General features: G+C 50.4%; 1 protein-coding gene across 3 annotated transcripts; it reads left to right on the plus strand.

Moving 5' to 3' along the window:
- Positions 1-244: 244 nt before the first annotated feature.
- HADHB (hydroxyacyl-CoA dehydrogenase trifunctional multienzyme complex subunit beta) lies at positions 245-18,125 on the plus strand. Of its 3 annotated transcripts, none has more exons than XM_051615850.1 (16): positions 245-312; positions 2,158-2,241; positions 2,518-2,559; positions 4,644-4,740; positions 5,127-5,171; positions 6,400-6,499; positions 7,656-7,743; positions 8,769-8,956; positions 10,492-10,672; positions 11,737-11,858; positions 14,020-14,099; positions 14,176-14,223; positions 14,619-14,706; positions 15,273-15,347; positions 16,091-16,255; positions 17,364-18,125. In XM_051615850.1, exons 2-16 carry the CDS (start codon positions 2,175-2,177, stop codon positions 17,397-17,399), a joined length of 1,422 nt encoding a protein of 473 aa, XP_051471810.1. In that variant the 5' UTR covers positions 245-312; positions 2,158-2,174; the 3' UTR covers positions 17,400-18,125. The 3 variants fall into 3 exon arrangements, with proteins under 3 accessions (XP_051471810.1, XP_051471811.1, XP_051471809.1); XM_051615851.1 differs by having other exon boundaries at positions 300-324; XM_051615849.1 differs by lacking the exon at positions 245-312 and adding an exon at positions 1,831-1,916.
- The last annotated feature ends 4,626 nt before the right edge of the window (positions 18,126-22,751 follow it).

Raw genomic sequence — 22,751 nt, forward strand, 5'->3', positions numbered from 1 at the left:
TTGGCCTCCTCCTCCTCCCCCCCCCTCCCGCCCCGCCCCGCCCGCGCCTGCCCCGGGAGCTGCCTGACCGCTCCACCGCCGCCGTCCCCCGCTTCCCTCGCTCTTCTCCCCGCAGCGTGGGAGCTCGGATGTTTCTCATCCATACCGAGCGGGAGCGGCGGGCGGAGATAGGGCGGGTAAGGGCTGCGGTACGGGAGGCGCCCCTCAGGCGGGCGGCGAGGCAGCCCGGCGGGAGGAGCGGGCGAGGGGCCCTTCCTGAGTGGCGGCGCGGCGGGCGGTGGCGGCGGCGGCGGCAGAGCGGGGCGGTGCGGGGTGAGGGCGGAGGTGGGGAGGGGCGGCCGGAGGGGCCCGGGGGGGGGCTCCGGGGGTCGGCCGGAGGGGCCCGGGGGGCGGCGGGGGTCCTGAGGGTGAGGGGGAAGGGGAAGGCGGGGTGGTCAGTGGGTCCCGGTATGGGGAGTGGGGGGCCGGTGGTGTCCGTGAAGGGCGAGGCCGGGGCGGTGGGGCAGGTGTGGCTTCGTTTTGGTGTTGTCTGATGGGGTCCTGTGAGTGTTCCTGAGGGGGGTGGCGTGTGTGCGGCTGAGGAGTGGGTGTGTAGCGGCTGCTGGGGAAGAGGAGAGGAGGGGGTGTGAGAGAAGCGAGTGTGGGGCATTGGGGTGCGTCTGGGGGACGCGGGAAGGCTGTGGAGGAGCGTGGGGTGTGTGGAGCAGCGAGAAGTGGTTGCGGAGTGCTGAGGGGGTGAGGGAAGCGGGTATGGAGTATTGGCGGGGTGTCGGGGGGGGGTGAGAGAAGCGGGTGTGTAATGTAGGGAACGTGTGTTTGCTGTGAGCACGCGGGGAGGATGTGCGGCGTGTGTGGATCTGAAGAGTGTTGCGGGGTGTGCACGGGGTCGGGGGTGTCGTGGAGAGAGGAAGGGGGCAGGGGCTGTTGGGGAAGCAGGGTGGGTCCCGCAGGCTCTGGAAGGAGCTTTTGCCAGATAGATTTTTGTGTGTGCCAGGGTGTTCTGATGGGGAGCAGCTGATTTCTGAAAATGTGGGGATAGTGCATGTTTTAGGGGCAGGGTGAAGCCAGTGGGTAGGTGTGAGGGGAGGGCTGGGCAGCATGCATGGCCTGGGCCTGGTTTGGGCACCTGTTTTGCCAGCTGGGCAGGGAAGAAACTTTTTCTTTGAAGAAAAGGTTCGGTCAGGTGTGGGGAAGAGAAGCAGACAGAAGACACAGACAGAGAAGGGTGCTGGGGAGGAAGAGGTCTGTTCTCTGGACCTGTACTGGCATGATGAGGCTGGTTTGGGTTGTGGGATGCCAGTGTAGCTGGAGCTACTTTCATTTGCCTGTGGCTGGGAAATGAGGAATGCTGCTGGGGTATGAGGAGTGCTGTGTGGCATGAGTTGTAAAGGTGGAAGGGGTTGGCTGGCAGCTTAGGCTGGGTTTGGAGAAGCTACAGAGAGCTGCAGTGCCCAGGTGGGCTGGGCTTGGGGCTGCAGGTGTTTCTCCAGGGAAAATGTATGTTTGGGAGAGAGATGCTGTTAGCTTGAGCCCTCGGAGCATGACAGAGAGAGGTGAATGTTGCTGCAAAGCAGCCAAAAAACTGGAGCCGTGGGGACTGTTTTTCACCCTGGGCAATAAAACCAGCAGATGAGGATCTGTTTGTATGGAAATCCTCTTTTGGAATGAGCCCCAGGAGGGCTGCAGAGGAAGGTTTTGGGGTAGCAGATGCTAACTGGCTGTGTGTCTCGTGGGGATGTGCAACAGAAGTCACTGAGGTTACAAGAAGGGGTGGTGGCTTGAAATGGTGCCAGGGAGAGTGCGTCAGGAGAGTCACGCTGGCAGCGAGGTTGGCCAGGCACTGGGACAATTTTCCAGTGGGGAAGTGGTGGAGCAGTTACTGGGAAGGGAATTGAAAACTGTGCTGGCTGCTGGTGGTACAGTGCTGGGTCCCTGGGGAGGGGAGTATTTATCTACAGGAGCATTTCTAGGCCACAGTCAGACTCTTTGTGTGTTAGATGCTGTTCAGAAAGGGTCACAGGAAGTGTTTCTCTGCTGCTGCCCTTGGAGTGTCTCCTCTTTCTTTGCTTTTTGTGGCTCTGGGTGAAGCAGGCAGATTGCTTACTCTGAGATTGTTCTGAAGTAAACCAGGTTGGACTAACATCAGTCTGTCTCCAGCTCTCTAGATACCAAAAATGAGTTCCATGCTGGTCCAGGCCATCAGAAACCTCCCTGTGTCCTCAGCATGGGCTGCCCGGGGCTGTGAGTATCTTTACATTTATTTAAAAACTTTTTTTGTTTAAAAATAACTAATTCCATTGTTGCCATATTTGCTCCTTCCCACTTCAGATGTGGGAGGAACCCGCATTGGGGTTAATGGATCATATGAACAGAGTTAACTAAAAAATATCCTGCAGGTGCTCAGGTGCAGTTGTCTCGCTAGGACATGATCTTATTTTTTTAACAGTTCTCACAGGAACTAGAGACGTTCTGAGCATTTCAGGCTTGACAGACCCTATTTTTTCGTTTGCATTTCAGTTGCTCGGTCGCTCAGCTGCTCTTCACAGTTACAAGCTGCAGGTAAGGTGAAAACACCAGGAATCTCGATGGGACTGTGCTAGACAAGACTATTTTTCAATCTGCCTCCCTTTTCCAGAGTCTCATTCTACTTAAATCTCAGGAGTGGGTGCAGAGTGCTCCTCAAAAGCTGCAGACAAGGAAAATCCAGGGAAAACCAGTGATTGCAGTGGAGTCCTCTCAGCCTCTGTGTGTCCTTCGGTCCCAGAGCTTGCGCCCTATCATCACCTGATTGATTGCTATTTCTAGAACCCAAACAGAGAGGCTAATCTTGGGGTTTATAATCTGCCCTGCCATAACCAGATCCCTTGCCCAGAGGGGAGGGGGTTGTCTGTGACAAGGAGGAGCTTGTGGAATTAGCTCTGAATTCCAGTGAAACCAGCAAGGTCTTGGTTATGTGATTTTTTAGCTGCAGCCCGTAACAAGAGGTTGGGGTGATCTGGTGTTCTGGGATTTGTTGTTGGGGGGGGGTTGCTCAGGTGATTCATGCTCTGAGCGGCTTGGATTTTGGAAAAGGTCTGAGGCAGTAGCTCCTTCTCTTCTCCTTGGCTTTGCACAGAGCCTTCTATAACCCAAGAATGGTGTTGAGGTTTAACCTTGGTGCTAATACTTGCTTGAGCACAAGCTGAATCTGCTTTTATGTGCCTTTGTCCTTTTCCTGCTTGTACAAGGAGCTGCCCCGTGCTGCCCTTCATGCTCTACAGAGGGATCTGGACAGGCTGGGTCCATGGACTGAGGCCAGCTGTATGAGATTTGTGAAGGCCAAGTCCTAGGTCCTGCATTTGGGTCACACCAACCCCAGGCAATGCTCCAGGCTTGGGGAAGAATGGCTGTAAAGTGCCTGGCACAAAAGGACCTGGGGGTATTGGTTAACAGTGCCTGAACATGAGCCACCACGTGCCCAGGTGGCCAAGAAGGCTACCAGCATCCTGGCTTATGCCAGCACTAGTGTGGCCAGCAGGAGCAGGGCAGGGTTTGTACACCTATGCTTGACTCTGATGAGGCCTTATCTCGAATCCTGGGGTCAGTTTTGGGCCCCTCACAACAAGAAGGACATTGAGGGGTGGGAGTGTGTCCAGAGAAGGGCAACGGAGCTGGGGAAGGGTCTGGAGCACAAGTGTGATGAGGAGCAGCTGAGGGAACTGGGGGTGTTCAGCCTGGAGAAAAGGAGGCTGAGGGGAGACCTTCTCACTCTCTGCAGCTGCCTGAAAGGAGGTTAGAATGAGGGGGCTGTAAGTCTCCAAGGAATAAGCAACAGAACAAGAGGAGATGGCCTCAAGTTGTGCCAGAGGAGATTTAGATTGGATATTGGGAACAATTTCTTCATGGAAGGGGTTGTCAGGCCCTGGCCCAGGCTGCCCAGGGCAGGGGTGGAGTCCCCATCCCTGGAGGGATTTCAAAGCTGTATAGCTGTGGTGCTGAGGGACATGGTTTAGTGGTGGCCTTGGCAGTGCTGGGTTAACAGTTGGTCTTGATGATCTTAAAGGTCTTTTTCAACCAAAACAACTGATTCTAAGTAGGAATTTCCCCACAGTAGCTACACATGCTCCTCTTGCTGCTGCTTTCCTTTGGCAATGAGAGTTGTGGCTTCTTGTGCTGTGTTTTGGTCACCCTTGCGTTATCTTGCTGTTCCTGTGCCATCAGAGCACACACACCTGCAGGCTTGAGGCAGGTGGGCTGCTGTTTGTTGTCCTCACTGCTCTCCAAGTGAGATCTCTGACAGGCTTTGGATTTCCTCTGCCTGGTTCCTTGTGGAAGCTGTGCAGTATTTTTAGAGGTCCATCTTCCTGCAGTGTTCGGGTCCGTGATAACAGAGACTGGGAGCTTCTGGGCCTTTGTGCTCAGCTGTGCCAGTGCCTCAGTGTGGCTACAGATCAGTCTCTGATGATGGGGCATGTCCTGATTTGGTAAATCACTTTTCACAGATCACATAATTAACCGGACAGATGGCAGCTCGGGTGCCCTGCCTCCTGTGCCTTGGACTTGTGCAACCAAAAAGAACAATATCCCTAGTTTTCTAGTAGTTTTTACAGGGTCTTACTTTAAGATTGCTGGTATTGGTATGAACATCTCTTTTCTCTTAACAGTCCAGCCTAAGAGTAAGAAGACCTTAGCCAAAAGTGGTGTAAAGAATATTGTTGTGGTGGAGGGTGTCCGTATCCCATTTTTGCAGTCTGGCACCTCGTAAGTATGAAATAAGAAAATATCTGCTGAGTAGGTTAATAGTAGAATCTCTCAGTGAAAACAAGTTGGCTTCCTTGTTCATTTTCATGTAGTTTATCTAAAAGTACTGAAGTGGCAATGGGTCAGGCTTATTCGAGCTTACCTAGTGAAAAAACTGGTTTGAAGAGGATTGTCCATGTATGTGAACTCTTAGGAGAATGAGGATTTATGCTGTGTGTCTGTTGGTGAATCTTCACAACCTGGAGTGTGAAATGTTTGGTTGTGAATGCAGTGGAGCATTTCTGATATGTCAGCTTTTCTGCTGATGGGCTCTTAGAGGGGTGAAATAAACATCTGAAGCTCTTTGTGATACCACTAAGGTTCTGTCTCTCCTCTGTAACTTCCAGGTACGCGGATCTTATGCCACATGACTTGGCAAGAGGAGCACTGCAGTAAGTACATTGAATATGAGAAAGGCTCAAAAAACTACTCAACTTGAACTGCTGGGTTGCTAGTATGGTGGCTTCAAGAGATTTGAAAGGCTCAGGCTTTATTTAGAGGGGATCTGGATCACAAGTGTGATGAGGAGCAGCTGAGGGAACTGGGGGCATTCAGCCTGGAGAAAAGGAGGCTGAGGGGAGACCTTGCTCTCCAGAACTGCCTGAAAAGAGGTTGGAGCCAGGGGGAGTCAGTCTCTTCTCCCAAGGAACAAGTGATGGACAAGAGGAAACAGCCTCAAATTGTGCCAGAGGAGGTTTAGATTGGATATTGGAAACAATTTCTTCATGGAAAGGGTTGTCAGGCCCTGGCACAGGCTGCCCAGGGCAGTGGTGGAGTCCCCATCCCTGGAGGGTTAGCAGTGGGTTGTGGTGAGAAGCAGGAGAGTTTGCTGTGGAGAGGAGTAAAGGCTTTACTTGGGGTGGGGGGAAAAAGAGATTTCAAGGCCCACGGAGAGGTCATGAAGTTGGGTGCAGTTGTGCCCAATCTGAGTGCTGTGGTTGAGGCTGATGTGGTTGATGGGCAGTGTGTCAGTTGTGCCTGAGGGATGTGTCCTGGCTGTTAAGGGGTTTCACTGTGCTGCAGAAGAGACGTCATCAGTTAAGGTGCCTTTAGTTTCATTTTAATTTGGTGATTTGTAGCGCATGGAATTACATTTCAGCCCCAGTGGTCTTGATTGCTGCTTGCAAGGGGATTTGCTGTGTTGGCCTGTTGGTTAAGATGTTTTAGCAAATTATGTAATATATTTTTCTAATGAACTGTCAAAGGCACTGCTCATTTTCTGTGTGTCTGTATCGACATTTCACATGTTCCTACACCAAAGGTGATTGGCTTTGTTACCTCTTAAGACTTTCCCTTTAATTTCTCTATCAGAATACTCCAAATGGGGGAAGGTACTAACGGCCACTTCTGAGTGTGGGGAGGGTGTAGAGTAGTGGTCTTCATTAAATTACGTATATATAAATAGTTATATTATTGCCATGATTATTTGCAATCTGTCATTTATCACACTTTTCCTTAAGTACAGACACACACAAGATTTCTTCTGAACTAGGGGCAGAAGATCTGGCTCCATTGCTACCTTGTTCTCCAGCCAAGCTGGTGGAAAGAGGATGTTTGAGGACTTTGACAAGGTTATTGCTATCATGGTGCAAATTTTCTATGTTTTGGTCTTCTCCTTAGGGGCTTGCTGAACCGGACCAGTGTCCCAAGGGATGTTGTTGATTACATTGTTTATGGCACTGTTATCCAGGAGGTGAAAACAAGTAATGTTGCCAGAGAGGTGGGTTATGTGCAGCATTTCCCCTGTGAGTCTGGTTTCTGCAGCTAGTATGAAGATGACAAACCCTTGCAAACTTTTTTTTTTCCATTTTTATGGTTCATTTAACCATGGTTTGGGAGTATGAATGAGTTGTGTTTGTCAAATCACTGTACAGGACTATGCCTCTGTTGAAATCTGGTGTAGATCTAGTGCATTTGGATGATGTTAAGCCTCTGCTTGATTCTTCCCTGAAGAAGAAACTTTTGTAACCATTGCTGGTCAATCTTAACAACCAGTTGGACTCAAATGCTGGTTTGTCCAAAGGACTTGGGAGGACCAGAGCACACTGTGTTAAGTTGTTTTCCTGCCATATTTATTTGAGTTGGCTGATCAGATGCAGCTTTTGAACAATGTGGAGTAGCTTAGCTGCCCTTTTTTTCTGCCAGGCAGGAAACACAATTTGCCTATTATATGCAGGAAAAAGCTGGTCCCCCAAAGTAGTGTTCCAGAGGCATGTGATTTTCAGTAATCTGGAGCCTCTGCTGTTTTTCTCCACAATGGGGCAAAACCATCGACTTAACCTGGGCTGGAAAGACTTGGGAGGATCCAAGGCTCTCCTGTTCTGTTGGCATTTTTAGCCTTGTGTATGCAAATACTTGCTTTGGTCACCTGCCAGTCAGATGAGGCTGCGGTGTAATTTTAACTCGGGAACAAGTGTTGAACTTTAAACTAGTTGGCCAGGTCTCAAGTCCTGCTGTGAGCAGTTCTCCCAGAGTGGGAGGCTGGGTCAGATGAGATGCTGCTTTCTGATCTGCAGGGAATGTTTTCTGTATCAAGTCATGCTGCCCTGTACCCAGGGGTCTAAATAATTCCTCTCACAAGTTGCTTTTAGAAATAAGGTAAAGCAAAGATACCGTCACATACTTGAAAGCTCTTTTAGAATTGTGAGGTGTGTGATTAGTTCATCCCTTTATGAATGGGGGGGGCAGTGACTGCATAACACAACTGAGAGCCCTGGCAGCTGCCGTTTCCTCCTTTCTCCAGAGTCTGGGGGAGGGAGGAAAACTGAATGAAAACTCAGTGTACTTGTTTTCAGCTTAGTCTGCATATGTGTGTTGCTGGGCGGAAGGGAGCTCTGCCTTTGTGGGTTTTAACAGCTGTTCTGTGTTGCTCACAGGCTGCCTTGGGAGCAGGTTTCTCTGACAAAACTCCAGCCCACACAGTCACTATGGCTTGCATTTCTTCAAACCAGGCAATGACCACAGGTATGTCGGCTAGAAGGACAAGCTGTGGGGTTGAGACTGAGCTTAGAAACTCCTCTGCACCCCTTGTCTAACTTGTTAGTGAGTACGAGTAAGCATCTGAAGGAATTATGGAATGGAAGGAAGGTTTTTAAGCCAGCAAAATATAATGTGATTAGAGTGTCTGCTGTAGATCTGCCAGCAGCTGGACACCCTTTACATTCAGTGGTAATCTCCACTCAGCGTCTGTGTTAGCTTGCGGGGAGAAGACTACAGGAGGATAAGGAATTTGCTGCCTGTCAGGCTGCTTTTGTCTTTGACTTGGCCTAAACAGAGCAAAAAAAAAAAGAGACCCAGTTATTGTCCTGAATCACGGGGGATATTCTTCTCCCAACTGATGTGTGTGACAAAGAAAAGTGGAAGCTAAGTTACAAAATTAGTATGATTCAGAAAAATCTCTGTTCACCCTGCTCAGTCTCTGTTAAGCATGTGTTGTGTAACTTTGGCTAAAGCCAGAGGCTGGAGAAGGAAATAAAATGCAGTAGTATCCAAGGCACTAATGGGGTAGAATCATAGAATTAATAATCAAATCCCAGACTTGTTTGGGTTGGAAGGGACCTTAAACATCATCTCGTTCCAACTCCCTGCTATGGGCAGGGACACCTCCCACCAGACCAACTTGCTTCAAGCCCCATCCAACCTGGCCTTCAACACTGCCAGGGATGGGACAGCCACAGCTGCTCTGGGCAACCTGGGCCAGTGTCTCACCACCCTCACAGCAAAGAATTTCTTCCAAGGATCTCATCTCAATCTCCCCTCTTGCAGCTTGAAACCATTCCCCCTCGTCCCATCACTCCCTGCACTTGTCCAAAGTCCCTCCCCAGCTTTTCTGTAGCCCCTTCAGGTCCTGGAAGGTGCTCTAAGGTCTCCCTAGAGTCTTCTCCAGGCTGAACAACCCCATGTCTCTCAGCCTGTCTCCAGAGCAGCACCCCTGCTCTGGAAGTGTCACTTCTTCCCACAGCTCTGATGGAGACCATCTCGTTCTGCAGGCGTGGGGCTGATTGCGGCTGGACAGTGCGATGTCGTCGTAGCAGGGGGTGTGGAGTTCATGTCAGATGTTCCCATTCGTCACAGCAGGAAGATGAGGAAGACTATGCTGACTCTTAACCGAGCAAAGACCTTGGGCCAAAAGCTGTCCCTGATTTCCAGAATTCGCCCTGACTACTTTGCCCCTGAGGTAATTGTTTTCAGTGTAAAACAAATTCCCTTAGGAAACTTTTTCAGCCTCAGTGGAGAGGATTTGAAAAGGCAGAGCTGCCTGCCTGCAGCCTGCTTCTCTTGGATCCCTCTCTGTCCTCTCAGTTACAATTGCAGTTGATTAACACATCTCAGCATTCATAACCCTCTGATTTGTTTTCTGACATGTTGCTCTTTGGTAAACCTAACTTTTTTCAAAAGCTCCCTCTCTTTTTGCAACTCCAAGACAAACTGTGTTGGAGGCTACAAAGTAAAATATTTTTTTCATTAATATAAAAGTTCTGCAGGGCTCCTAAAGGGTAAGGATAGTTTTTATTTCTTAAATAATAAAAATAGCACAGAATCACAGAATCATTTTGGTTGGAAAAGACCTTTAGGATCATCAAGTCCAACTGTTAACCCAGCCCTGCCAAGGCCACCACTAAACCATGTCCCTCAGCACCACAGCTACACAGCTTTGAAATCCCTCCAGGGATGGGGACTCCACCCCTGCCCTGGGCAGCCTGGGCCAGGGCCTGACAGTCCTTTCCACGAAGAAATTGTTCCCAATATCCAGTATAAACCTCCCCTGGCACAACTTAAGGCCATTTCCTCTTGTCCTGTTGCTGCTTCTTTGGGAGAAGAGACTGATCCCCCTGACTCCAACCTCCTTCCAGTCTTAGTATCAGAGAAGCATCCTCAGTACATTAATGTAATTGTTGATTAATGCATCTTAAATATGTCTTATGATTGCTGTTCCTGGCCAAATACTGCCAAGTGCTGAACATGTTCAGCTCCCATGTTTGGGCCCCAGTGTCAACTGACAATGTGCAGTAGAGGGAGCCACTCTTCTGGCTGGGAGATCATGAGAGGGTAAATTATGGCATGGTGGAGACAGGAAGGAGATACACTTCCCTCCTGACCACAACTGAGCTCTTCAGAGGGGGACCTCTGTGTGTCCCTGCCACTGCTGCCTGCCCTGGGTGTGAGTGCATTGCAGCCAAGTGTATGTACAGCAGGCATGAGATCCACAGGCAAAATAAGACAGGAAAATGGCAGACTTAAATGCATGCAGGATTTTCCTGTGTGAAAGAATAAAGCTAAGCTGAAATCACCTGCTGTCTCTGTTTGCCTGAGGTCATGTTGGACAAGGAGTTTTAGAGTCCCAGGACGTGTTATTTCACCTCAGCCCCAAAAGTTGAGTTACCCTTCACTTGTTGAATGCACAAGGCAGTTGCCCTTTGCCTATGCAAATGCAGTTCTTGGATCCCTGGAGTAAGCAGCAATCTGGACCTCATTTTGATCTCTTTTTTCTAAAATCTTTGAAAGTGATTGTTCCTCTAATGTGTTTGACCAAGTCACTTCTGGTCTGGTGACCATGTGTTAATTGCACAGCTCTGATACTAACTCCTCTGCTTAATTAATGGAAGCGGCTCACTGGCTGACCATGCAGGGTTTAGCCATCTGCTGAACTTTATGGAACTGCCAAAGGACAGGTTCTTACGTGTGCTGTTTGGTTTTTTTTCTGGTTTCTAGCTGCCAGCTGTGGCAGAGTTCTCCACCAGTGAGACCATGGGGCACTCGGCCGATCGTTTGGCCGCTGCCTTTGGCATTTCCCGTTTGGAGCAGGACGAGTATGCTCTCCGTTCACACACCCTGGCTAAGAAAGCCCAGGATGCAGGTTTGCTCCTTGACGTGGTGCCCTTCAAAGTGCCAGGTAAAAGTGTACATGTTTTGTTGCTAGCATGTGCTAGCTGAATAAAGAAATACTTTATTTAGAAAAGAAGGGGTCAGATTGATCATGTTCTGTGTGTCTGATACGGGCTTCAACATCTGCTTCTTCCTGGAAAACTACTGACATAGGAGCATGTTTCTAAACATGGATATCTAAATATATAAATCTAGATTTTGTCATACCTGCTTCATATTCATGCTGATGTGTTGACAGAGCAAGGAAGATCAGAATGGTTAGACCAAGAATCCCTCTGCTCTGTCAGTCAGGCAAGAGAACCCATCTTTATACCCCAAGCTCTTAAAAACAGACAAAAAGCCTTTTAAAATCCTGGTCTGATAAATCTGGTCCTGGATAGGAAGAGCTGAAATGTGTTCTGCTGGATTGACTTCACCTCACCAGGCCTCACAGACCTTGCTCAGTTAAGAAACAATTTGGGGAGAAACTTAAAGCTTTCCATGGCCTGATGTCCACCCTTACCCCCCATGAGCCAGTGGGCATGCTTTGGTGTAGTATCTATGAATTTTGGGCACTTTACTCTGTAGTTAGTCTCCAATACATGCCTTAACTTTTATAGTTTCATGGTTACATGTGATCTTTATACTAAAATTAGTGCTTTTTGTTAACTGGCTTATTTAAGGAGTTGGTGTAGTTGAAGATAAGTGTATTTGGTTCTTCCCAGTGCTCTTACTTCCTCAAAACTTGACATAGAAATGTATACTGATTTAGGCCCGCTTCTCCAATTTAGGCTTTGTAATTCTAATTGAAATTCTTTTATCAACTGGGTTTTCCACATGGTAGTTTTTCCTTACAGCAAATAGATTGCAGTGCTTCTTTTTGGCAAAGCAATGTAGCTTCAATTTTAGGTACTGGTTTTAGCCATGGGAAATATCCTGATACCACAAACAGATTTTTCCCTTTTTTCCTCCTTGCGCTTGTCATAAAAAGCAGTTTCCTGATTTTTTTTTTTTTTTCTGCTGGACTCCTGATGTGCCAATTCATATATGTTGCTGACTTTCCTAGTTTAAATATGTTTTTTTCATCACCAGGCAAAGATACAGTTACCAAAGATAACGGGATCCGTCCTTCCTCAATTGAGCAGATGGGCAAACTGAAGCCAGCTTTTGTGAAGCCCTATGGAACTGTCACAGCTGCCAACTCCTCCTTCCTGGTAATTCTTCTTCACATCCCCGTGAGCTGGAGGGGAAAACTCTGGTTTACCCTCTGCCTGCTATAGGCATGCAGGTCAAGCTGGTACAGTCTGTGGGAATGAGTTGTCTCCTTTGTAGTATTGCCTGCTTCTGCTTTTAGATTTTTCAGACTTTGAACTGTATTATAATCTGCTGAATTTGGGATTGTTTAGTTTTAAAATCAAGAGTCAGAGAATCATAGAGTGGTTGGGGTTGGAAGGGACCTCTGAAGATCATCTAGTCCAACCTCCCTGCTAGAGCAGGATCACCTACAGTACATCACACAGGATGGTGTCCAGATGGGTTTGGAAGGTCTTCAGAGAAGGAGACTCCACAGCCTCTCTGGGCAGCCTGTCCCAGGGCTCTGTTACCCTCATAGTAAAGAAGTTTTTCCTTATGTTTAACTTGAACCTCCTGTGCTCCAGTTTGTACCCATTGTCCCTTGTCATTGGACACTGCAGAAAAGAGTCTGGTCCCATCCTCCTGACACCTGCCCTGTAGATACTTCTAAGCATTGATGAGATCCCCCTCAATCTCCTCTTCTCCAGGCTGAAAAGCCCCAGCTCTCTCAGCCTTTCCTCATAGGGCAGATGCTTTGCTCCTCTAATCATCTTTGTGGCCCTGTGCTGGACTCTCTCCAGTAGTTCTTTATTCTTTATTGACTGGGGCAACCTGGAACTGGACAAAGTTCTCCAGATGGGGCCTCACCAGGGAAGAGTAGAGGGAGAGGATGACCTCCCTCGACCTGCTGGCCACATGATTCTCAATGCACCCCAGGATGCCATTGGCCCTCTTGGCCACCAGAGCACAGTTTTTGCTCATGGACAGCCTGTTGTCCACCAGGAACCCAAGGTCCTTTTCCCCAGAACTGCTTTCCAGTAGGTCATCCCGAGGCTAGGAAACTTAACAGAAGTGTCTGACCCACGCTGATGATTCCCTGCTAAAAAACAAAAGCAACTATGAATAGCCACAACCCATGGCAACAGACATGTGACTACTTGGTTAAGCACAAGCTCTTTATAATTTTGACACCACCTTCATCGTTTTGCTTTGGCAACTAGAACTTCACCATCACTTTTCTTTGTAAGAAATACCTAGTTTAAAAAAGATTCTAATCTCTAAAAAAACAAGACAAATATTTGTATTAAATCATAGAATCACTTAGGTTGGAGAAGACCTTTAAGATCATAGAGTTCAGCCATTAACTCAACTCTACCCAGTCCAGCACTAAACCATATTCCCAAGCACTACATCTAGACAACTTTTAAACACATCCAGGGATGGTGACTCAACCACCTCCCTGAGCAGCATGTTTCAATGCCTGAACACCCTTTCAGTGATAAAGTTCTTCCTAAAAGCTGGAGATGATTGATTTCATAAGTTATGGCTCTTTCCTAGTGTAAACCTTTTGGTCTGTCTTACCTGTTTGCTCTTCTGTAGCTGTCTCCTGAGGGTTGAGCATTCAAAGGCATGTAAAGAAATTCTGTCCGAGGATGGGATTGATCACATTTTAAGTCCCGAAGTCAGTTGTTTTAGTCTTAACTGTGTCACTTTATTGCTTACCTTGTAATCCCCGGAGGGGAAGGAGAGGTTTCTCTAGCACATCTACAATGAGCTCTCCTCTCCTCTGCATATGCTATTTTCTCTTTAGCACTTTTAAAGGAAGCTTTTTAAGATGCTGAGGTGTAAGGTTGTGTGTTTTTGATCAGTACTTCAAGGAAGCAAGTAACTACTGCTAGGTCTTCTTCAGTAGCAATGCCATTTCCTCCTTAGGATTCTTTGGGACTTCCAAAGCCTGGTAATGACACACCCTTGGTGTTGGGAGCAGCTGAAACCCAGGGAGAGTTGGATTGGGACTCTGTAGAGTTACGTTAATGGTTGGACTTGATGATCTTAAAGGACTTTTCCAACCAGAATGAGTCTGTGAAGGGCTTCAGCAGTGTGTGGGCTAACATTGTTTGGAGATCATCCATCCATCCATCCTGCAGACTTGTTCTTTGTCCCATATCATCAGGTGTGTCCTGGTTAGATCCACGTCCTCTCCTGCTGGCTGCTGCTCAGGAGGGCTGTCAAGCTCATGTTGTGCGGTGCTGTCCTTGCTCTTTGGACTGTGACCTGAGGGTTTTTTTCTGCCTTTTTCAGACAGATGGTGCCTCTGCAGTTCTGCTGATGTCTGAGGAGAAGGCTCTGGCAATGGGATACAAACCGAAGGCCTACCTGAGGTAAAAAAGAGGGCTCTAAAGCCTGCTCTCTCTTCCTTCTCCTCCTTCTGTTACTAATAGCATTTCTCCTGTGCAGGGACTTCGTGTATGTGTCCCAGGATCCAAAGGACCAGCTGCTGCTGGGGTAGGTGGCTAGCATCAAGATCCACACTGGCACAACAGCCTTGACTTACCGTTACGTGTTTGGTTTTTTGGGGAGGTACCTCATGAGCTATGACATCTCCTCGGGCTTCCTGGCGAAGGGGCGACAGCTGGTGTGTGAGGTGTGACCCAGGAGGGGGGGAGGTGGCTGATGTGGGAGAGCAGCTGCAGCAGAAATACCCACCCCAGGTTGCTGAGGGCCCTCTCATCATGTTGGTATTTGCAGTGGTGACACGGGTTTGTGTTTCAGTTGGAGTGGGACAGGCAGGGAGCTATACCTAGAGAGAAGGAATGTTAACATGAGTAACGGGGAAAAGGGGAATGATGATTTGAGGAAACAAATTAATGCAAGACTTCCCTTTCTGAACTCTTAATCAGACCGACGTACGCTACTCCCAAAGTGCTGGAGAAGGCTGGTCTAACCATGGCTGACATCGACGTCTTTGAATTCCATGAAGCTTTTGCTGTAAGTACTCTGAAACCCCAGGCTGCCTCTAGCTGTAAAATGCTGTTCTGTAGATGTCTGTTTTCATGTTGTTGAAAGCTCTTGTGAAGACCTTCACTAAATGTGGGCAAGTGTAATTCTACGTTTGTGTCTGTAGGTGAGTACTGAGGTATTTTAAATATTTAACGTTTTTATATTGACACGGTCCATGCTGACAGTGGCTTACATTGCTTGAAGCCACCAAGGGAATACAGATTCTTCTAAAATAATACAAAAAGAAAATAATCTGACTTTCCCAAGACTCTCACATGGAAGGATCTGTTTCTGCATGTCATCTACTAATTGGGTTGGGGAGATGTGTTACTGCAGTGAGGCAGCCTGTGAATTGGGCAGCATCTCTTTCCGTCTAAGGTTGTCCTAATGTTGATGAGCAGGGCTAGTCCTGTAAAATGCTGTTCTCCCCTTGGCTGTGTCAGTTTTGTGGCTGGAGCTGGTCTCCAGATCTCTCCTGTTTGCCAGCACTGTGTATTGGTGCTCCTTGAAGTCTGCTCTTCTCCTCGTTAACGCTGCCCTCCCCTCCCTTGCAGGGGCAGATACTGGCTAACCTGAAGGCCATGGATTCTGACTGGTTTGCACAAAACTATATGGGCAGAAAGTCAAAGGTGAGGACACAGTCAGGACGTTTTTCTCTTCAGTTAAACTTCAGGATTGATTGAATCGTTCATTGCAGCAGGCCACATCAGTGCTGCAAAGCAGGGCTTTTGTGTTCTGTGAGGTGAAGCCACATTTCTTCAACTCTGGGTTAGCAAATCCCCATGTGAGCGTAGAATCATGGAATCATTTAAATTGAAAAAGACCTTTCAGATCACTGAGTCCAACTGTTACCCCAGCACTGCCAAGGCCACGACTAAACCATGTCCCTCAGCACCACGGCTACATGGCTTTTCAATCCCTCCAGTGACAGGGACTCCATCACTGCCCTGAGCAGCCTTGGCCAGGGCCTGACAACCCTGTCCAGGAAGAAATTGTTCCTGATATCCAATCTAAACCTCCCTGGCCACAACTTAAGGCTGTTTCCTCACTGTCTTGTGAGCAGTGTATTTGGAAATGATGACATTCCTGTTGTCAATAGGAGATTTAGAGCGATAATAATAACAGTTGGAGAAGAGGACATTCAGGCCAGTGGGAGAGGGTCAGTTCCTCTGCACACTTCCCTGCAGCACGGGTATGCCTATCTGGCTGCAGGGGGAGCAGTAAAACCTTTACCACAGTTTTATCCTGACATTGGGTGCTTGTACATGCCAAAAAAACGCTTTCTGTGGCCAGCTTGGATCAGTGTGTAGGCTTAGTGTTATGAGTAGGTCAAGCAATCTCCTTCCAGCCAGGTAACTGTGTGTTCTCATAGGTTGGAACCCCTCCTCTGGAGAAGTTCAATAACTGGGGTGGGTCCCTCTCGCTGGGACATCCTTTCGGTGCCACCGGCTGCCGTCTGGTCATCACTGCTGCCCACAGACTGCAGAAGGAGGGAGGACAGTATGGCCTGGTGGCTGCCTGTGCTGCAGGAGGGCAGGTAATGCTTCTGTGGGGTCTGATGCTGTGCCCTCTGAAGAGGGCAGGGATTAGATTTCTGCTCCTGTTGGTACTGTGAAGTCCTGTGCATGTTTAGGGGCACCTCTGAGTCCCCTGGCAGTGACATCCCTCCGTCTCAGCTGGCTGTCCCCTTATCACAGCTCAGCCCAGTGAGCTCAGTTCACTCACCAGCCCATCTCAGAACCATCCCTGAGCGATGGTGACTGCAGCCCATTACTGCCCATGTGGTACAAGAGGAGAGATTTCTGCCATACTCTGAGGGTTTCATTTGGTGACTCTCAAAAGACTTCCCAGATTCTGGTTTGTGGTCATCATTCTTCCGATCTTAGGAAGAAAGATTTTTACAAGAAAAATGGAGTGAGAGTGTGTGTTCCCACAGTTCTTGAGGTTGTGACCAGAGCCCTTGTTCAGGTTGCCCTGACTGGTGGCAGTTCTGCAGGTACCATGGCTGGTCCTCTGTGACCTGAAGTCATCAATCTCGACATTGCCTCCTCCCCAGATTCCTTGTTTGCCCCACAGTGAAACCTGATGTGTTGGTCAGGGTGGACTCTGTTGCCTTGGCCAGCCTGAGCACATCTGTACTGTCCTGACACCACCAAACCACTGTCTGCACAATCCTCGTAATTAATCTGCTCTGGATTTTAATCTCCCCTTTTATAAAAATTATTATTTTTTAATTATTCTGCTTTATTATTTTAATAATTTATTTATGGGGAGGGATTTGTTGCAAGGGCCTGTAGTGATAGGACAAAGGGTAATGGTTTCAAAACTGGAAGAGGGGAGATCTGAGGAAGAAATTCTTTGCCCTGAGGGTGGTGAGACACTGGCCTAGGTTGCCCAGAGCAGCTGTGGCTGCCCCATGCCTGGCAGTGTTGAAGGCCAAGTTGGATGGGGCTTGGATCAAGCTGGTCTAGTGAGAGGTGTCTCTGCCCATGGCAGAGGGATTGGGACTGGAGGATGTTTAACCCAAATCAGTCTGGGATTTGATGATATAATGATTTAAAGCCATCAGGAGATGGGCAGCTCATGTTGAGTGTGTGTCTGTAACAGTGATTCCTTTTGGTGACCGTTGTCTCTCTTCTTTCCAGGGGCACGCGATGATTGTGGAGCTTTACCCTCAGTAACAGGACAAGGGACTGTGGAGCAGCTGTTTGTGTGTCCTGTGCCTGGCAATGCCATTTCAATGCACTAATAACATACAGTCCTTCTTGGGAAGGAGTTTTGGTGGCCTTTGTAAATACCATTTAGCTACTAAGCTGGTAATTTTCATCTAATGAAGACACTCTGAGAAATACTCCAGGAGAATAGAAATTAATGTGGCTCTTAGTCTCTCCAGCGTCCTTGTAAACTCTGATTTCCACTGTAGCTCTTCAATAAGCTGAAGAATGATGATTCCAAAGCTGTGTATGGAGAATTATGGAGATGAGAAGTACTGGAGGTTGGTGGGCTGAGATACGAGTTAATGTGTCCTTGCAGCGAGTAACCATGTTCAGAAATGGGTTCAAAGTGACCTGGTTTGTATGGAGGATGTTTGCTGCACGATGTCCAAACAGAATTTGAATGAGCAAATTACTTCTGACAAATGAGTGTCACTGATCTATAGCCACAATAAACCAGGGGGAAAAAAAAAAAAAAGAAGTTTGGCTTTTTTTTTTTTCTCTCCCCTTGCCTGAAAGATGTGGGGTTGGTTACTGTGGTGTTTGTCATGGGGGCTGTGTGTTCTGAGGTGGCACCAGGCACCTGCTCTCTGAAATGGGAAACACTGCTCTGAAAGCTGCCCTGTACCCACCTGGAGCTCCAGAGCCCCAAGGAATCACCAAAATAAATGCTTTTGAGACCTTTTTTGGTAACTCCTGCCTCTCTGTGGCTCCCTAATGGACTTGGCAGCGTGAGGCTTACAGTTGGACTCAATGACCTTAAGGTCTTTTCCAACCTAAATGGTTTGAATTACACACTGAATTTTGAAATTCCAAAATGGAAGCAGGGTAATAATCAGAATCAAGTTGTTGATAAACTTCCAAGTGTGCAGACTTGTATCTTTCTCCCAAGGTTTTAGGAAGATGAGATAGTCGGTTTTGCCCTTTTAGTTAACGTTCTGGGTTATTTTCCTCTGGAGTGCCTGGTGTTGCTTGCCTGGGAACTGAGATTCTTCTAAACAACCTGCAAAAACCTTCTGAGTCCTTTGTATGAAAGAAAAAGCTGCTGCCACCCACCAGCTGCTGCACAGCCCAGTGTGTCAGCCAGGAGGCACCTGAGATAAAGGCCAGGTGTAAGCCAGTGGCTCTTGCTGAAGTAAACAGGTTGGAAAAGTTGTGCAAGGCTGCTGGGAATGGGGCACGGGGAGGTGGCTGTGAGTGGGAACTGCCTGGGTGGGGGGAATGGGGCCTGTTGGGTTTTGGGTGTGAACACCCCTTGAATTTCTTGCTCAAACACGCATGGGAATGTGCTGTGTCTCCTGCTTCCCAGCTGATGGAAGCCCTGGAGAGCTCAGCCAAATTTTAAGTGGCACTGCTGCAATTCCTGTTGTTCCTGCATGTTGTGAGAGCCTGTTCTCATGGCCGTGTTAGTGCTGTGACTTCGTGTGATCCTGCTCTGCAGAATGTGGAGAGGTAAACAGTCCTTAAAAGTTACCAATCATGTCCTGGGCTGCATCCCTAGCAGCATAACCAGCAAGGCAAGGGAAGGGGATTGCTCCTCTCTGCTACACTCTGGTAAGACCCTCCTGCAGTGCTGGGTCCAGTGCTGGCGTCTCCAACACAAGGACATGGAGCTGTTGGAGCAAGTCCAGAAGAAGCCACGGAGATGAGGCGAGGGCTGGAGCAGCTCTGCTCTGGAGACAGGCTGAGAGACATGGGGTTGTTCAGCCTGGAGAAGAGAAGGCTCTGGGGAGACCTTAGAGCACCTTCCAGGACCTGAAGGGGCTACAGGAAAGCTGCGGAGGGACTTTTGACAAGGGCAGGGAGTGATGGGATGAGGGGGGATGGTTTCAAGCTGTGAGAGGGGAGATTGAGATGAGATCCTTGGAAGAAATTCTTTGCTGTGAGGGTGGTGAGACCCTGGCCCAGGTTGTCCAGATCAGCTGTGGCTGCCCCATCCCTGGCAGTGTTGAAGGCCAGGTTGGATGGGGCTTGGAGCAAGCTGGTCTAGTGGGAGGTGTCCCTGCCCATGACAGGGGGCTGGGAACTAGATGGTGTTTAACATCCCTTCCCTCCCAAACCAGTCTGGGATTCTGTGATTATGTAGCACCCCACAACAACATGTACCCACTCGCTTTGTGCCTGAGGCTGAGCCTGCTCCTTCCTGCGTGGGCATGGACCTGTCGGCAGCAGTGGATGGATGTGGGGGGGCTGCAGGTCCTGGGGGGCTGTTGTGGCTGTGCTGCGGGCAAAGCTGGGGCTGGGGCTGGCTGCAGGGAGCAGGAGCTTGGACACTGCTCATCACTGGTGTGTTTGGGGCTGGGAAGATGACATTGGTGCTCTGTGAAATATTTCCGCAGCTCAGGTGGAAGCATGTTGCTGGTGTCCTGGGGCAGCCCTTGCCCGTTGGACCCTTCTGGCCTCCCTGCTCCATGGTGGGTTGTCTGCACCATTCTTTGAGGGGATTTAGTCCCACTCCAGGGTGTCAGGGGGCAGAGCAGAGCTCTGGGCTGTTGTAGGTGGTGGCTGGGTCAGCCCACACTCGGCAGGGCAGGGCTGGAGCCTTTGGGATGTGACTCATCCTCGAGGCTCATCCTGCTCCTCCCGCCTGCTCTTCCCAGGCTTCTGCTGTGTCTTCCGCAGCGACCCTTGTCACCGTCGTAGGCGAAGCTGCTCTGGTGGGTCCCATTCCTGGCTGCGTGGGGGCAAACGGGGTGGGGAGATGGAGGAGATTTTGCTGAGCTCCTTCGCTGGCTCCAGGTACGAAGGGAGCCCCTGCCTCTGCTCTCCTCCACCCCAGCCTCAGCTCTGGGAGTGGTGGGGTGTCCTTGGCAGCTGGGGCAGGAGGCTGGGGGAGGAAGCTGGGGCTGCTGGGGCCGTGCCCATGCAGGCAGGGCTGGGGCAAAGGTTTGTTCTTGGACTCGGATGACCTTCAAGGTCTTTTCCGACCTAAGGGATTCCGTGATTCTTTCCTTCTCCTGGTCTCTGGCACCAAGCCAGGGCAGAGGTGCGAGGTGGAGAGTGGTGGGGAGGAGGAGGTTAGGCTGGGGTGAGGGTCTAGGCAGTGCCAGCATCCCCCCCAGCCCCAGGGCTCATGGCCGTGGTGGGTATGGAGACTGGCTGGGGCTGATCTCACTTCCCGGGTGTGCCAGGCCCGGAGTGCTGGCGTGGCAGGACAGGCAGTGGGGCCTCACCATGGCCCCTGGCTTGGTGCCCTGGTGAGCAGCCCCCTTCTGGGAGGTAGTGGTGGGCAGGAACCCCAGGATGGGGGGGCTTTGCCATGGCAGGGTGTTATTTGCCATGGGGGGCCGGGTCAAGGGGAACTGTCGGACTCAAGATTACGATACCCCATTTGTAGGGATCCTGAGCTGTCCCCACGCTGTGCATGGACACCCAGGTGCAGGATGGGGCTGAGGCACTGCCGGAGGGACACTCAACAGCTGAGGTGAGCATGGGCAGGGCCTTGGGAACTGAAGACACCCCATAGGTCATTGGGTCTGGGTGCCAGGGGACCTCCATGGGTGTAGGATGAGGGACCCCCATAGGTGGAAGATGGGGACATGGATGCATCCACCAGCATCAGTGCAGGGGTGGGACCGAGGCTCACCCTCAGGCTGGGTAGGGGGGACCATGGCAGTGAGGGTCACCCTGCAGCTTCCATGGGACTGGAAGGCCAGGCTGGGGGATGAGAGGACATCCCAGCTCCCCGCTCTCCTTCTGGTGTAGGTGTTGGAGCAGCAGCCGGTGGGGCAGTGGACGGTGGCAGAGGTGGGCGCCTGGCTGGTGGCACGGAGCGGGGCTGGGGAGCTGGCGGAGCTGGCCCAGGAACACGCTGTCTCCGGTCGGGTCCTGCTGCGGCTGACAGAGGGGACCCTGCGGCGCATGGGGGTGGCCCCGAGGAGCCGGCGCCGGGAACTGCTGCGGGATCTGCTGCAGTTACGGCTGCAGCAGGAGCTCGAGGAGTTGCTGAGCATCGTTGGGGGTGAGCATCCCCCCACGCTGGGGCCGTGGGTTCAGGGTGGGCACCAGCCATAACGACATGGGGGGCTGGTTCCCCCTGGGTGGGCGGTGGTCACTGTGACCTCTCTCTCCAGAGTGAAGGTGATGTTCCTGTGGATGTCCTGGAGCACGTGAGAAGAAAGGTGATGCCATGGGAGGATGAAGCAGCAGCTGGAACTAAGCCCTTGATGCAGAATTGATGCCAGAGGGAACCCTGAGGTCACCATGTTCCCCCAAAGAAGCTCAAACATGGCCAACGCTAGCCAGCAAGACAGGGAGGTGGGCACCGGGCCCTGGGTGGCACAAGTTGAGGGTGGTTGCCCCTCATGCCACCCCACTTGGCTGGCCCACTGGCTCCCATGGGGTCCCACTGGCTTGGGCAAGCTGGGCTGAGCCATACTGGCCCTCCAGCTCCCTGGGATCCTGTGGCAACCAGCCCAGCCCCAGGAATGACCCTCCAGGTATGGGGCACAGTGGCCTGTCCATCTGTCTGTCCGTAGGGCAGAGGGACTAGGGTGAAGGGATGAATTCACCAATGGCTGCACCGCCGAAATCTGTGGCCTCGGTGTTTGGAGCTGGTGGGAGGACCAGAGCACAGCATGAAGCAGGATGCTCAGCCTCAATAAACATCTTCCTGGGGAGGACAGAAGGGTTCCAGCTCCCAGATTCCATCCCCCACTACTACCCCCCTGCCTGACAGGAGCCAGTTCCCCATGGAGGTGTTGAGCCGCCACCACTTCTTCAGTAACCTTCGCTGGCACCCTGAGTTTTGGGTGCTTCAAGGGGTCCAGGGGCTGTGGCTGGATTCTGCAGACTCCCCAAATAAGGTAGGGGGTCCAGGAGGCCCAGCTGGGCAGGGAGAGTCAGCTGGGTTGCAAAGAGGTGGGTTGGGGGGGGCTCTGAGTGTAGGGCTGTGGTTGGGGAGTAATGCCCATGCTTTGAGGTCCCCCTGAGGCAGCCATAGAGCAGATCTCAGGGGTCACTCATGGGGATAAGTACAGAGATGATGATGGAAGGAGGACACACATTGTCACCCTGAGCTGTTCTTTATCCCCACACCTTTTTTTTTCTGTGAAAGGGACATTGTGGCTCTGGGGACGGGGCTGAAAGGCCTGTGGGGTACACCCTAGGGTTGGGGGCACCCATGGAGAGTGTCACTCTTGCCCTGACATGGACCCTTTTGTGGCTGATGTCCCTGTCCCCAGTCAATGTGTGGCTGATCCACAGGGAGCAGCAGGACACAGGAGTGGGTGCCAGCACCATCACTTCATGCACCAGGCTTCACTCAGTGCCTCAAGCCAGGGTTTGGTGTTTCTTTTTCCTGCTGCTGGCCATCCATGG

The sequence above is a fragment of the Apus apus genome, chromosome 3 (genome assembly GCF_020740795.1).
Source record: "Apus apus isolate bApuApu2 chromosome 3, bApuApu2.pri.cur, whole genome shotgun sequence".
In the NCBI taxonomy this organism is placed as follows: Eukaryota; Metazoa; Chordata; class Aves; order Apodiformes; family Apodidae; genus Apus; species Apus apus.

Bases quoted from the DNA above. Each gene is read 5' to 3' on its own strand.
- HADHB (XM_051615850.1), top strand. From the start codon at position 2,175: ATGAGTTCCATGCTGGTCCAGGCCATCAGAAACCTCCCTGTGTCCTCA. The intron at 4,741-5,126 runs GTAAGTATGAAA...TGTAACTTCCAG, and splicing joins TTTTTGCAGTCTGGCACCTC to GTACGCGGATCTTATGCCAC. The intron at 16,256-17,363 runs GTAATGCTTCTG...TCTTCTTTCCAG, and splicing joins CCTGTGCTGCAGGAGGGCAG to GGGCACGCGATGATTGTGGA.